Source organism: Anopheles coluzzii, chromosome 3 (assembly GCF_943734685.1).
Source record: "Anopheles coluzzii chromosome 3, AcolN3, whole genome shotgun sequence".
Lineage (NCBI taxonomy): Eukaryota > Metazoa > Arthropoda > Insecta > Diptera > Culicidae > Anopheles > Anopheles coluzzii.
The window spans coordinates 87,065,778-87,081,024 of record NC_064671.1 but is presented as its reverse complement, the minus strand read 5'-3'; the positions used below and the strand labels follow the sequence as shown (position 1 = coordinate 87,081,024).

The window sequence follows — 15,247 nt, the reverse complement described above, 5'->3', positions numbered from 1 at the left end:
TATTTCGAATCTCTTTATGTCGCAAACTACATCATCCTTGCCCTTCGGATGGACTCTTCAAGGTCGGTGAAGGTGTGCCGAGGTTGCAAATGCAAATAAAACATCAGACCGATCGCAACCGACTGATCTGGAGCTTCCTGGATGGTGGAGTTCCTAGGAAAAAGGAAGGTTTAAAAGTAGATCAAAACAGCATTCAACATTCACTTGATTTATATGAAATAAATTAATTTCTTTTGTCCAGCATCTCGAAGGACGAAAAAGTAATGTCAGAGGTGGCCACCTGCAGTGTCATTGGGGTATGAGCATGCAGGTGACCTCACCCCATTCAGAGCAACGCATTCTGGTGCGCTGTTAAAGGATTTAATCATTTTCTACTATCAGAAAGCTTTATAACCATGTCTGCCGTAAGGGCCCTTCAGTTCCACTATGTGTTGCATTAATTACACGTCAAATCTTATTTACATACAATTCTTTCCCGCTTTTGTTTGCCTTCCCATGGTTCAACATCGCTACAATCGTCATCCGTTCCACACATCAAGAAAGGGATTCCCCTTTGTTGTCGCATGTACAACAAATGCTACGTTCAATTTGGATTCATGAGATAGCGTAATTTGTAGTGCGTAGAATAGGGAGAAAAAATCATATTAAACACAATGTCTAAATCGTCAATCAAAGCTCATCCTACAACCTGTGCCAATTTCGCTCTTCACTGAGCTCCGCCTGCGTCGAGGACTCTTGACGCGTGTAGTGTGTGTTCCCGGAGCGATCCACCGGATCAGCATTTTAGCCTGTCGCCTGTTTCCCCCTTTTGCCATGACGTCACGGCCAGCAATCAGGTCAAATCTGATTGACATTCGCTTCTCTCGAAAAGTTTTTATTTCGAACGGGCCAACCGCTCACAAGTGCTTTTGCTCTTGACAATTTTGCTCAACACGATTTGAAGACGGATGTTAAGATACCTCCAGGAACCATTTAAGGTTTGGTAGGGAAAAAAGGGCAAACCTTGTGTAGCGTGAACGTTTTACTGAAGTAGCTGTTTATTGCAGTTTGAAGCGAGCAGCGCCTAAAGGTATGCAATTAGCTGAGCATATACATTCATGCGGAAAGGAACCGGTAGAAGCGCACATTTGGAATTTTGTTTTTAGTTTTACAGACCTGGATACTTGGTAATTGAAATTCCAGGAAACAATGTATTATAACGAAACTTTAACATTCAAGTACAGTGTAAAATTTTATTATGATTCATTTTGGTTTTTAACTCAAGTTCTTTTATTGTCAATGTATTTGTTAATTTAAGGTATTAGTGCCCGTAAACTAATTTTTATTTGTATACTTTTGGCCCTGGCACTGATTTTTGTTTACAGGGTTTACCTAGCCAATTCGACATCGTTAAAGTTGATTTTTATTCGGGGCTTGTAAAGAATGAATCGGGCATAGTAAACAATGAAAGCGGTCTACCCTGGATTTTCTTGATTTGCAGCTGAAATACAAAGCTTTTAGCATGTAATTGAACTGATATGTAAGAAATTTTTATATTTTTAAGTAAACTAAACATAATTCAATTTTTCGACCAAGTGTTTTGCGATGAAGATCTTTGCAACCAAGAATATTGCGACAAATGATTTTGGGACCAAGAGTTTTGCGACCAAAATTTTAATTTAAAAAAAGTTTGTTCGTTAATTTAAACAATTTACGGTTTTTTTTTCCTATAACTAACCTCCTCTATTCTCATCAAATTTTAAAACAAAGTTTCCGAGCTAATTTTGGCATAATATTCTTCTTCTTGTTCACTACGCTATGTTAATATGGTTGTAACCGTTCACACTTGATTCATTGCATTTACATATCTGATGGTGCGTTCATAATGGAAAGTGCCGCAAAACATGAATGATGAGCAGTTCTGGCAGGCTACACTGAAGCCCACAACCACCCGATGGCAGCTGACAACAGAGTGTTCAGCAGAAAGAAAACAAAAGGAATGATTTTCCATCCCCGTACTCCCACGTGCTCGCAAGCGCTCCGAAAACTAAGAAACCCACCCTTCTTCCGGCCTCATACCAACCAAACGGCACCGAATGTCCCAGAAGTGTGGGTGTGAACTCTGCCCGAAATGATTGGCAAATAGTGGTAGCCAGACTTTCGATCCATTTCAGACGACCGTGCGGAGCAAAAGGACAGAAAAGAGATCCTTTTTTTTGGAAGGGGGGGGGGGGGGGGGGGGGGCGGCCAGATGAAAAAAGGACGAAAAGTTTAAGCGAGACAACCGCTCTTCCATTGTCTGCCTGCCGTCTGTATCGACCGATCCGCTGAGTCATTGGGTGTCCTCTGCCGATTCGCTAAAAGCATGTCGCAATTAGTATCAGCGAAAAGGAAAGAGCCGTTTCTTTTTGTTCTGGCAATAGTTTCGCTTCCCACACTGTTCGGGAATTGCTCACTGCGCATCAAGCACGCGGTAGTTTGTTTCATATGCACATACATTGCGTACTAAAGCGTGTCGAACGTGTCCCAAGATATGAGTCCAGGACGTGCGTCAGTTTCACACGTCGTAAAGTGTGCCCGTTGTATTGCACACAATCGCTGCCCCATTTTGCTAAGCTAACAGACAACAAACAACAGCATTGGAGAAGGGCAACAGTGTAATGTATCGTACAGGCACAGCCGACTGTGCTTCCTTCTCGTGCTGTACAGGCTGTAATCTAGTAGATTCTAAATCCCGGTCACATTCCGTCACGCAGAGTGCAACATTCCCAACAACAATCCTTTTCTTTCGTTCACCCCTCTCCTGCATGCTACGACACAGCAACCCACACGCTTTGCGGGCGAAACTTTGATTTTTCATTCCCTGAGAACAGAGGGAGAGAGATAGAGAGCGTGGGAAATCTGTGAATACTGATTGGCATCAGGCCGCCTGTACCATCTTACCCCGTGTGTTTGCTTTTCGCCTACTTGCGAAACCCTTGCTCGTCTCGAAAGCTCCGCTTCAGGCCGCATTGCAAACAGCAACCGCCCCGCGGCGTAGGATGTTCGTAGATATTAAAATTGAGCCATCTTGTCGATCAGTTTTGTGGCCCCGCAAGGGCAAGCTTTCTCGCTACTCGCTTGCATTAAGCTTTTTTAGCTAGAATGTATCAACAACAAGAACAACAACAACGGCACATTGGTTACCATCGATGTAAAGGTTACTATCACACCCTAGCCAGCAGCCACCAACCATCGTGTTGTACTGTGGATGACTCACCGATTTTCTATTCCTTTTTTGTTTTGTTTTTTTTTCGGAGGACTCACTCTCATTGTCATTCATTGATGCGACTCGACTCGCGTTGTTTTTCCCACGGACGCGCACAACTTTTCATTCATTCATTCGCTGGCCGCAACGACGCCACGGTATAAGAACAAGAGCACCAAAGAAGCGCTAGAACCTACCATTTCGAGCGTTTGCTCCAGGGACGGACGGATAGTTATGCCAGCCGGCCAGTGGTGTGATTTTTATTCAATGAAATAGTGATGCCTGGCTTCGAACGAGGCTTCTGGCACAAAAATGAGCCCAACTGCTGGGGGGAAAAGGGGAACGATGGAAGGATCCGAGATACCGGGGTAGGCGGAAGTCTGCTAAACCCACGTACGAAATCCGGTCTTCCGGGGTCCGGATATGAATGCTAGACAAGGACTCAAGACGTCAAGAACCGAGCCACTAACGTCTCTTCCTCTCTCTCTATCTTATAGGGTGATAAGACAGGGTTTTGTTATACAGGGTTTCCCGCGATTTATTGGTCAGTTCCCATGATTTTTTGGTGGGTTCCCATCAATTTTTGGTGGGTTCCCATAGATTTTTAGTTTTTTCCCATAATTTATTGGTATCTTCCGATTGGATATCAATACAATTGGACCAAAAAATTCTGGGAGACGGCCAAAAAATCGTGGGAACGCACCAAAAAAATATGGGAACCCACCAAAAATTGCTGGGAACCAACCAATAAATCGTGGGAAACCCTGTAATCCTACGTGACGGCATTTGTTGCGGTAGTGGTGGGGCGAACTTCCGCGTCCGCGTGATCCGGTATCGCCGGAAAGATGGCGTCTGTTACCGCACGCAATCTCATCGAAATCTTTCTCGAGCCACTCGGTACACGGTACATCTCACTTTCAACCGACTCCCCCCCCCCCCCCCCTTCTCCCCCTTGTGAACGCACATGGCGTGAGCAGACAAGAATCATTGCAAGGCAAAGTCCAAAGATGTCCAATGCACAGTGGGTAAAATTTGTGTATTCCATTCTTCTAACGCAATGGCCCAACTTGTGCCTAAAAATCTGCGACCGACTATTACTTGAAACTTTACTCAGACCCCTTGTTCCACTCTGTTTGGGTGTATTGGTCGAAGTTCGTTTGCTTTGGAGTAAGGTCATTTTTATTGTTGCATAGACTTTTTACTCTTATCATAATCTCAATCACCGTCTTTGCTCTTGTTCCATTCGACGGGCTCTAAGAGAAGTAATGTTAGATAAGGTTCTGATCAGAATAAATGTCCTTCTATCTTTTTCTGCCCAATCCAACTCCTTTTTTCTCTTTCCTTACAGGGAGAAAACAGTAATGCAAACATACAGAAAAATGATATTTAAACTATGATAAAAAGAAATAGAAGAACATAAACTACAAGAAAAAGCGATCGTCGCAGAGAATAGAAGAGGACAACATAAAAGTAAAAAATGAAAATAGAAAGGAAAAAAAAGAAAAGAATAGAGCTGAGAAGAAAAGGAGACAGAACGCGAAAAGAAAATAAATAAAAAGAAGAACATAAAAATAGAAAAGGAAGAAGAAGAAGAAGAAGAAGAAGAAGAAGAAGAAGAAGAAGAAGAAGAAGAAGAAGAAGAAGAAGATAAGGAAGAAAAGAATAAAATAATAAAGCCAAAGTGACAGAAACACAGCACGTTTGCAAGTTTTACCATATGTTGTAGCTTTTTGAACTTTTGCTCGAATGAACCCATAGTGAAATGTTGTGACGTTCCAATAGACAACCAACAGTCACTTCTAAAGAGAGATAAAAATAAAGACACACACATACACGCACACGCACACCAAAAAAAAAGAAGACATGATCAAAGGGAAGCATCAGACGAAAGGATACACCAAAGGACGTACTGAGATCAAGGAACAGCAAGAGAAAGAAAGAACGCTAAAATTGATTTGCCTGTTTCCACGATTATACCCCATGGCTCTCTCTCTCACACACACATAACTCTATGTGTGTCTCTCTCTCGCTATATGTGAGTGTGCGTTATTTTTATTGCACATCTCAATACAGCGCGAAATAAAAATGAACTCAACTACGGGGGAAGGGAGGGAGCGCTGGGTGGGACGGGGGTTCTAGGAGCAGCAAAGAAAATTCGTTTTCATTCGAAGAAGACAAGAGCGGCGGCTGCGAAGAAAGGCAGAACTAAAACGCGCGTATCATAAAACGCAATGTGGGAAGATTTGTGTAATGGCTTTCTGGTCGATGAAGCGCCTGAATGTATGTGACGCATTCGCTGTGCAGAAGGCAAGCATGGTCGCCCGTTGTCGTCGAGGTTCTAAAGTTTGTTCGTGTTGGCGTTTTTGTTTTATTTTTATTTTTATTCCCTTTTCGATCCTCGTGAAAACACGGTTCTCTATGATTCATCTTCAGCTTCCATCGAAACGGTCACTTTCTTTCGAGCGTTGGCGTGAGAAAACTGTGTTTGCTGCACATCCTGAGTTGAGTCGCGCTGAGGATGAGTCAAACAGGAGGCCACGACAGCACACGCATACAGATGCTTGCAATTCATTGCAAACTACAGCACACGGATATTAATTTCGTCACTTCAATAGTATGATTCATTTTGCTCAAGAAAGTACCGGTGCTTCGAGAAAGGTGACCTTTTGCGTTTTTTGTTTGCCTCCCAAGACGAAGCTGTCGTCAGAATCATCTTTTCCCTCTTGGGCAGAAGGATGGTTTTGCTCGAGCAGCACATGGAGACGCCCTTTCGTTCACTGCCTGGCCTTTTTTTCGGCTCTCTTTCTGCCTTCTCTCGGTTGGCAGCGCTTCAAACGTTCCCTCCAAGTATGGTGGGCTGCGAGAGTTGCATGAATTATGCTTCCACTTCTACCACCATTATCAAGGTTACGGAACATTGTGCCCATGATAATCACAATAAATTATCCTGCTTGCAAAAGGGTATCTATCGACGTAGTGTGTATGTGTGTGTGTGTGTGTCTGTGTCAATGTTTGCTAGCAGCCTCGTCTCGTTTGGCAAGAATTGACTCCAAAAGCGGCTATTATCAGACATATTGAATGGGCCGGTGGGCCGGGAGTCTTCATCGTTTTTTTTTTGCGACGTAGATCTCATCCGATCCGTATCGTCTCGTCTCGTGCTTTAATGCGACTCATTTCACTTAACCTTAACCGTGAATGATGCGAACCACTCAGGAGTCTGGTTCCTTTTTTTTTTTGGGTGCGGAAAGTATTTTTAAAATCAGCAGTGAATTGTGCCTCAATTTTTTGCCCTGAAATCTACATCGCGAATAACAGCTTTTTACACTATATTTAGCATCAAGGCCGGCGACATTCACGACATGACTGGCCGCGCTAACGAATCGTAAAAAACGAATTCAGAGCACACGACAAAAGCAAAGTCAATGATCTTGGTGTGTTCTATAAATCAAAGGATGATTTAAAAAATACTGCAGAAGGCAGTATCACGGCCACAACTTTGATTGAACCTGAAACGGAGTTGTTCTCGAACGTATTTCATATAGAGCTGCGATCTTTAATCTATCATCAGATTCAGTTAAGCACAATTTGTTCGTTTATTGTCTTGATTACCTTGTTGCCATTAGTTCACTTAAAAGTTGACATACATAGTGTAAAGTGTATGTCGTTGGAAGAATTTCTGACTAAATCTAAGGCATTAAATATATAAAAAGCTATAATAAAATATTAAGAAGAACGATATGAAGCAAAACTTCACATTTTTGCTCATTAGTAGGGGTTTGATTTGGTTTTTTAGGGAAAATATAAATAATACGCATATTCTTTCCTCACCACCTATAACCGTATCACTTGATATTGATTTAGTTGTCTGAATACTACGAAAAAGAACAGAAGGAACAGAGAGAATTGAGAGGATCAACAAAGCTCTCACCCATGCTACCTTTAGCTACCGAGGAAATGTCAATGTCGTTAATGTTACAATCCTTGAACTGTTAAACATCTGATGGAAGAGAATTTATGCAACTGACGCTTCCAAAAAGAGCCAAAATTTACTTTCCTGCTACGCGTTTTAGATTTTGAGAGTGATTCCTATCTAGAGATAACTTTCGTGATTGAGCCAGGGTTTGCTAAATGACTCTATCGACTCATCGCCTTTGTTGCATCGCATCGACTACAGCTGTGACGGTTTATTTAAACCCCGAAACCGTCCTAAGACCATCTGAAGCATTTTTATATATTTTTTTAACAAATAGTACACCCACCTGCAGCCATGTAGACAAGTACACTCAAACGCAAAGTTCGACATGTTTGCTGTACTGTATCGTAATGAGAAATTATTAGACATCGTCCTTCGAGACTGGCATGCCAACTTGCAGCCACCACTCGTAGGCAATGGGCCGATCACTCGGCACAACATCAAATGCTTCAATTTGCACACTGCCACAGCCGATCCATTGCTCAGGGGAGGAGGAAAACGTTCTGTTTACTTTGGGCCTCCTCGCCAACGAAGCCACCCTAAACTAAACGATGTAAGCAAAATTTCTCCCGAAAGCAACAAAAAAACCCTCCCAACAGGGGCATCACATCGTCAGAATTTGCTCAACTTTTGCAGCCAAATATCCGGCACACGCCGTCTGATCTTCATCGCTCATCGTCTCGCAACCGCTTGCGCTATGCTCTAGCTCGAGGGAAGGAAAATTTGCAAAAGATAATAATAGCATTGAATAAAATATGAAACACCGTCACCGTTGCCGTGCAACAGCGCACAAAGCACAAAGAGCGAATGTCTTTTGGCGTGTATAGCTTCCAGCGAGAAGCTCCTGCCCACCTCCCTGACTTTGCATATGTCTCCGCAAAGCTTCATAAAGGCAGCACGTTCCCACTTTAAGGATCGCACTTTTGCTGTGTTTTGTTCCTCTCGGTGTCGGACTACTTAATCGGCATTTTGCGCCGTTACAAAGTCAAAGTAGGAGGCAGATTTTTCGTATGCACGGCACAAAGCACTTGCCAATTATCTCTGCAGCGGATGTCGTTGCTGTATGTGTATGTGTGGGTATGTGTACTGTTGGAGTAACATCAATGCGCTGTGGGCTGTTCTTGCGACGATGTAGACTACATAAATTAAATGGTAACATCAAACGACACCCATCGAATACTACCAGATTTCCTTTGCCAATTCTTCTGTTTATTTTTATACTTAATTGAGTTGTGCTGTAATTTTCTCAAAATTTAACAAAAATCTTAAAAATTATAAGTATGAAATTTGACACATCTGGTGCATTGCCGATTTTGCAAAATAGACTTTGATTCCTATCAATTGGTTTATTCGTTAGCTTTCATTTTTTTGGTTGATCTCTTTATTTTGATACTATACGTGTCCCAAAATACTTTTACCGAAAAGTTATACGTTTTATTTTCAATATAACAATGATTTTGTCTCTAATTATTTTCATTGGATTATATGGAATTGTCATTCTTTACGAGACATTAAATTGACTCGATTGAATTGACTCTATACCTAGTTGGTTTAGTTTACTGGTAAAATCACAAGGCTTTTTAATAATTTGCTTGATCGCTTTCACCTCTATATATCTTTATTGTCTGTTGTCTTACTTTCTTAGATAATTTGTCTTAATATTCATTGTTTATTTTGATTGGTTTATCTTTTATTTTGATTGGTTTATTGGTTAGCTTTTAGTGCCTTTTTTCCTTTTTTTTCTTTTCATTGTTAAATTGCTCAATGTTAACGTATCGATCAACTTTAATTGTTGGAATATTGCACCAACGGTATTCAACTACTTGTCATAAACGGGGGGTTAAAACGATCACAGGAGTAAAACACGAAGCTAAACGAAAGATAAGCATTAAAAAGAGCCGCAAGATAGGATAAAGCGTTTCGTTCCTACCAACAGTGGAAACTCGAAAGACTTTTTAAAACATTCTATTTTAATATCTCGTTTTTGGTAGTTGACTTTAGTTCCCAACATTAGTCTTTAATTTCGGGTTCTAGGGCGTTCAGATTATTTTAAATTTTTTAGGCTATTCATTCTAATTCATAGAGAACAATCCTAAATAAAGGGTAATTGAGTCAATCAGTTAGGCAAAAACAAATAAAGGCAACAAACCTAAAATCAAAATCAGTTACTAAATTTTCACCAATATTTAAAATTTTGACCCATGCTATCAATTGCGTTTTCCAACCGTACTGTATTTGTTAATTATCGCCCTTCTCCTATGATTTACTCATACTAACAAGAATCTCACAAGCGAAAATGCAATAAAAACCACCAAATTTTTCATAGCTCAAACCCTGCCTCGCGACAAGAATTAACTAGCAAGTCATAAAATGTTTATCGTACCGCATTCAACTGACGTGTTTATTTTCACAAATGAGTAAATTCCAACCGAACCGAACGATTCTTCTGTAATAGGAGCTTCTTATGGGGAAATAACTTTTTCTCCTTCTGCTTATAGGAAAACCTCGTTAACGGTACCATCTCGATGTGTATTGTGCGCAAGCTAGCGAGAAGTGCTTTCATGGAATGAACCCGCCACAGTAGTCACAGTATGAAAGGATGCCTTTCAGTGACGGTGTCGCACGGTGTCTTTACGATTGATGAAGATAGATCGGTCTAAAAAGATCGGCACACACCTGTCCGCGTTTACTTCTGTAGAGCGTTTTTTGCTTTTCCTATTAATTAAAAAAGAAACCAATTCGATCCAGATGCCACAGCAGCTTCTTGGTAGCTGGATGGATGTTTTTGACACCTCGAAACACTTGCTCACCTTTCACGTGATTTTCCAGCACGGCTCAGGTTCATCAACCCGATGACATTTATCGAATACCTCTCCAGATTGAAGTGTAAGAAGAAAAAAGCCCAACCCAAACCCATTTCTTGACCTTTCTTTGTGCTGTTTTGGCTCCCTTGCCTTTTCTTATCGACAATCAAGCACCCTCAAGGCGATTGCAATCGAACCTGGTATTAATTATTGCACCAAAGTGTAGCAAAACTAACGCAAAGTTTAAACCAGTTAAAGTCCTGCCAGCGGGAAATTGATATTGCTTTTAATTCTTACTTTCACCTCGGGCAAACCTTTCTCTCGTTGCAGATTTCACCGCTCGGCAAGGCTGTGCTCATTACCGGCTGTGAGTCACCGCTGGCCCGTGCCCTTGCCAAATATCTGGACGACCTTGGCTTTACCGTGTTCGGCGCGTTCAAGAAGCTGCAGGACAACGACGATGCGACCGCACTGAAGGAGTCCTCCTCCGGGCGTCTCAAGCTGCTCCAGCTGAACGTGACCAGCGAGGTGGAGGTAAGTGCCGGTGGTGGAACGGATACTACTGCGAGAACCATTTTTGCGCTGCACTTTGCAAATGCACGTGTATAGGTCGTATTGCTGGGCGCTGCTGATTTGAATATGATAATGAAAGACGCTTTCGAAAAGGGAGAAGCCGAAAGCCCGGAGCGAATGATAACTGCTGTTTGGCGCGGTTCACTTGCTTTCCGTTTTCGCTAGAAGTGAAAAGTGCAGAGGAAAAGAAAAACGAACCCCGTGCTACCCGTGGCCTGTGGTGCTGGCAATGCAAATGAGTTTCATTTTCAAATGACGCTCCAATACGGACTGCTGGATGCTGAATGGTTTAAAATGTCAAAACATCGCTTTCTTGCCCGCCCATCCGCCAATCTTCCGTCACGATCGTTTTGGAAAATGGAATTATGATAAATAAAGTTACATCGCTCGATCCGCCACATACACCTTGCAGCAGCTCCGAAGCAGCGTTGTAAGCTACGGAAAAAGGCAAATTACCGAAACCAAACCGAACCATTGGGTTTGGTGGGTGAACTTTCGTTTCCACCAAAAAAGGTCCCGGGTGTCTTCTCCCATTTCCCGCTTTTTACTTTTTTGTCACAAACCGTCCCTGATGAGATCAAAACCTTCCGAAAACCCACTTCCAACGAATCGACGGAACGAACTCGTTCGCCAGAAATTTGCTTTAAATTCCTCCCCAACTTCCAGCTGACCGGATCTCACTGTTTCAGCGTCCTGCTTATCATTCTGCGCTATTTCGATGTAGCATGTTCCCACATCCCGATTCCGCGAAAATCCATCCCACTGACCCCGCTCGTTATCGTTTCCACACTGATTCTTACACTCGTGTCAAACGTCTTCCCTGGCTAGCTGACCTAGATCCAGCTCCGATTCGACCCTTTTTCGGATGCTCGATTCTCTCCTACTGCCGTAATCCAAACGCCAGCGAGTGGGTCATTTTTCAATTCCTCCACCACTGCCGCTTTAAAGTCCCCCGCCACGCCAATAGAAGTCAAACAGGATGAAAGTTGCGTAGGTGAGAATGGTTTATACTCAAGCAATTTCAGTTTGTTTCCAATTAAATTATGATATATCCTTTCGAACGGAAGGATACCTTGCCTTCAGCGTTCAATCTTCGCCCTCCATCGTCGCTGTCCTAAGGGAAGGAGAGCAAGGAAGGATGTTATTGAAAGGAATCGGTAAGGAAAAGTCATCATCTAGCACATTTCCAACCCACACACTGGACGAGCGTTGGAACATTGCTTTCATGCTTCAAGCAACCCGCAAACCGTAGCGGTATCCACCTTCGCTAGAGCGTGCTACAGCGCTTTGGGAAATATATCCTCTTTTAGTGTCCCTATTTTTCCTTTACAGCTTATGCAGTTTGTTTGAGTATCCATAAAGCATCCATTGCCGGTGCAGGGTTGCATTTTCTCACGGGCTTTTACCGCATTCCACACTGTTACCTAAATTCGTGTCACAAATGGTCACAACACCCACACTTGTTGACCGCATTGCCTTCGCGTTGCTTCCCCTTGGTTCTATGAAAAGTTGATATTTTTGTTGGATGCAACCGAGCCCGAAAGCGTGGCGAGGAAGTGTATTTCTTCGAATTTCGGAAGCTGTCCAGCACAAGAACGTTTGACATTTGACGTTATGGAAATGTGTGCGTTTTTCACGGTCACACGGTGCTTGCATGGTGCCATTTTTCCTGGAAAGTGGCACACAGTACGAAATTATCAAATTTGAAAGCATTGTCATAAACGAACAATGAGCACTAGGTCAGTGGACCGCAATTGTTTCGTTCAGAAGCAATTCATCATTATTGTGTTTACTTGCATGTGTTTACTTGCATTTAGATTGCTTTGTTATTAAGTGAATTAAGTACATTGTATTACCAACTCACACGACAATTCTTATACCTCAAATATATTTTCTTTTTCGTGTTTCAAGTAACAACCGCACTACAGGACCGTACTACGTGCCTCTAAATAACACCCACTCGAGTTACGACGATCCGCAAATGCGACAATTTGGTTTTTGACAGTTAAAAGTTGTCATTTTGCAGAATTTTATAGATTTTTTTAAATCTATCACTAATAATCCATACTTTCTCTTTTATTAAAATTCGTTAAAAACCCAGTACTTTAATATTTTTATAGTGTAAACGACTTTTGAAATAAAATTAGTCAAAATTAGTAACGATACACGATAATTTAGATTTTGACTCATCAACTTCAATTATAAACTATATATTAACAGATAATCGACATATGACTATTTTGACTTACACCTTGCTTTGAGACTTTCCTTCGGTCCTAAATACACTTGTTTCTTAGGGGTCTCCAGTACTGCTGAAGCTACTTACAGGGTTTCGCGGTGGTACTGACAGGATTGCCACTTTTATAAAGTATTTTGATGATTTTAGTCATTAGTTTTATTCATCAAATAATATTTTTTTTATATCCTTGTAAACCTTGAATTCCTAAAAAATAAAAATAAAATGAAAATAGAGTGAACGAAATGGACGTTTGAATCAACTAAGGAAACATTAAATGATATCAAACAACTCGTAAACATTTTCTTACAAAACTCACAGAAAATGAACAGAAATGACAATATATTATTATTATTATTATTATTATTATTATTATTATTATTTTTATTTTTATTATTATTATTATTATTATTATTATTATGATTATTATTATTATTATTATTATTATTATTAATATTATTATTATTATTATTATCATTATTATTATTATTATTATTATTATTATTATTATTATTATTATTATTATTATTATTATTATTATTATTATTATTATTATTATTATTATTATTATTCGGCAAAAGGAGTACGAAGTTTTAACATTTCTTTTCATTAAACGCTATACATATGCACACCAGCTTTTTACTAAAAATTTATTATTAACCTTTGCCTCAAAATTGTGTCCCACTGGTTTGCCGAACCCTGCCGGCCGCTGATATGGTTCATAACGCTCACGGCTCAAACTACGCGTCTTGTCGCAAAAACCGTTTGAACGGACCAGGCCATCATTCCCGGTATGCATATTTTTGGCTGTTCAACTTCTCTTAATGGACCCGGGCGTCATACTCGGCTCGGCATGGGGCACAAGTTCCGGCGAACGGTTGTTTTGTTTCGTCCAAGGTGCATGTTTACCGTCCCGTCCTATTAGTGCCGATGGCTGCGCGATGGCAGTTGGTCGCATTTCTGGGAAGAAGCAAAACTTCCACTGCACCGACACGGGACCAAAAACAAAATCCCACTGCAATGCCTCCAATCATGCTCAATTGTTTTCCCTCCATTTGCCTGACAGATGCTGGAAGCCTCGCTGTACGTCGCCCAGCATCTACCCGCGGGCGAAACGGGCCTGTGGGCACTGGTACACTGCGATCTGTGGAATGCCCTCGGCGAGCTGGAGTGGGTTCCGTTCCCGGTGCTGCGGAAATCGTTCGACGTTAACGTGCTCGGTAAGTGATCCATCGTGCGTGGTGTGGTGCGAATTCCCTACCAAATCAACCATCTTGCTTGCTCTTTTCGTGTGTTTTTTTCCGGTTACAGGTGCCTCACGCTTGACACAGATCATGCTGCCGCTGATTCGCAGTGGTAAGGGAAGAATCGTGTTCCTCTCCTCGGCACTGGCCCACTTGCCTTCTCCGGTGCGCGGTGTGCTGTGTGCGACTCAGGCCGCCATCGAAGGATTGGCCGTGTGTCTGCGCAAGGAGCTGGCCAACCGTCAGGTCGGTGTGTCGATCGTTTGCGCCAGCGAGCTGACGGCGGGCGATGCTTGGCTGAACGATGAGGATATGCGCGAACAGGCCAAAACGATGTGGTCGCTGTTGAGCGACGAGCAGAAGAACACGTACGGTGAGGATTACTTCGAGCAGGCCATCCGTTCGCTGGAACCTTTCTGCTACGGGGTAAGCGGTCATTGCGTTGGATTTAACTTCTGTCGAAAATAAACGTTCTACATGTTCTCCCTACCAGGATGGAGACTTCCAGGCGACGGTTCGTTCGTTGTCCGACGCAATCGTGCGCACCTTTCCCGTATTTCGCTACACCCCACTAACGTTCAAGGAAAAGTTTCAAATCATCGCCGCGGAGTATATGCCCACCCTGCTGTACGAGATCTTTTACAAAGCTTAGCCACGGACGACTGTGCCATAAGTGTCGAAATGTGTGTCCCTTCGTTTTCATAGCGATTTGATGTTCTGTTTTAGGATATGTTGTAGTGTTGCTTAGTTAACTAGTAAACCTCTGTGTAATAAAGCAATATTGCTTTGGTTTTGATTAGAAAAATAGATGACACATACATGTTAAACATGTTGAGGTTTTGTTTCATTCTTAAAAGACAATTTTCATGCATCTTTACGAATTTATCTGCCAACCGGAAAAAAAACAAATGTAGCTATCCTGCGCTAAAATCCACAGAACAAAGTTTCCTATGCAACACATTCGTTACATCTTCGTGAAAGCTCTTTTACAATTTGATGTTGTGGAAGCTTCGACTTTATGGGAAAAGCTAAAAGCTCGATCGATCGTCGAATAAGCTCGAATGATTTCGGAAAAATCATTCATTTTTTTTCAACATTACGGCGAAGAATGTTATAATGCCTACGTTCCTTTTTAATGCAGGTTTTATACATTTGCATGACTATTTGAGTCGTATAGGGTATAACGAATAG

At 41.8% G+C, this 15,247-nt stretch overlaps 1 protein-coding gene across 8 annotated transcripts in view; it reads left to right on the top strand.

Annotated features, from left to right (window-relative positions):
* Positions 1-14,883, top strand: part of LOC120957082 (D-beta-hydroxybutyrate dehydrogenase, mitochondrial) — a 43,468-nt gene extending 28,585 nt beyond the window's left edge. For all 8 annotated transcript variants that reach the window (XM_040379065.2, XM_040379061.2, XM_040379058.2 and 5 more), the window contains exons 4-7: positions 10,334-10,537; positions 13,879-14,032; positions 14,124-14,482; positions 14,550-14,883. In XM_040379065.2, coding sequence (XP_040234999.1) covers positions 10,334-10,537; positions 13,879-14,032; positions 14,124-14,482; positions 14,550-14,708 — 876 coding nt within the window. In that variant the 3' untranslated portion in view covers positions 14,709-14,883. The remainder of the gene's footprint in view (positions 1-10,333; positions 10,538-13,878; positions 14,033-14,123; positions 14,483-14,549) is intronic.
* The last annotated feature ends 364 nt before the right edge of the window (positions 14,884-15,247 follow it).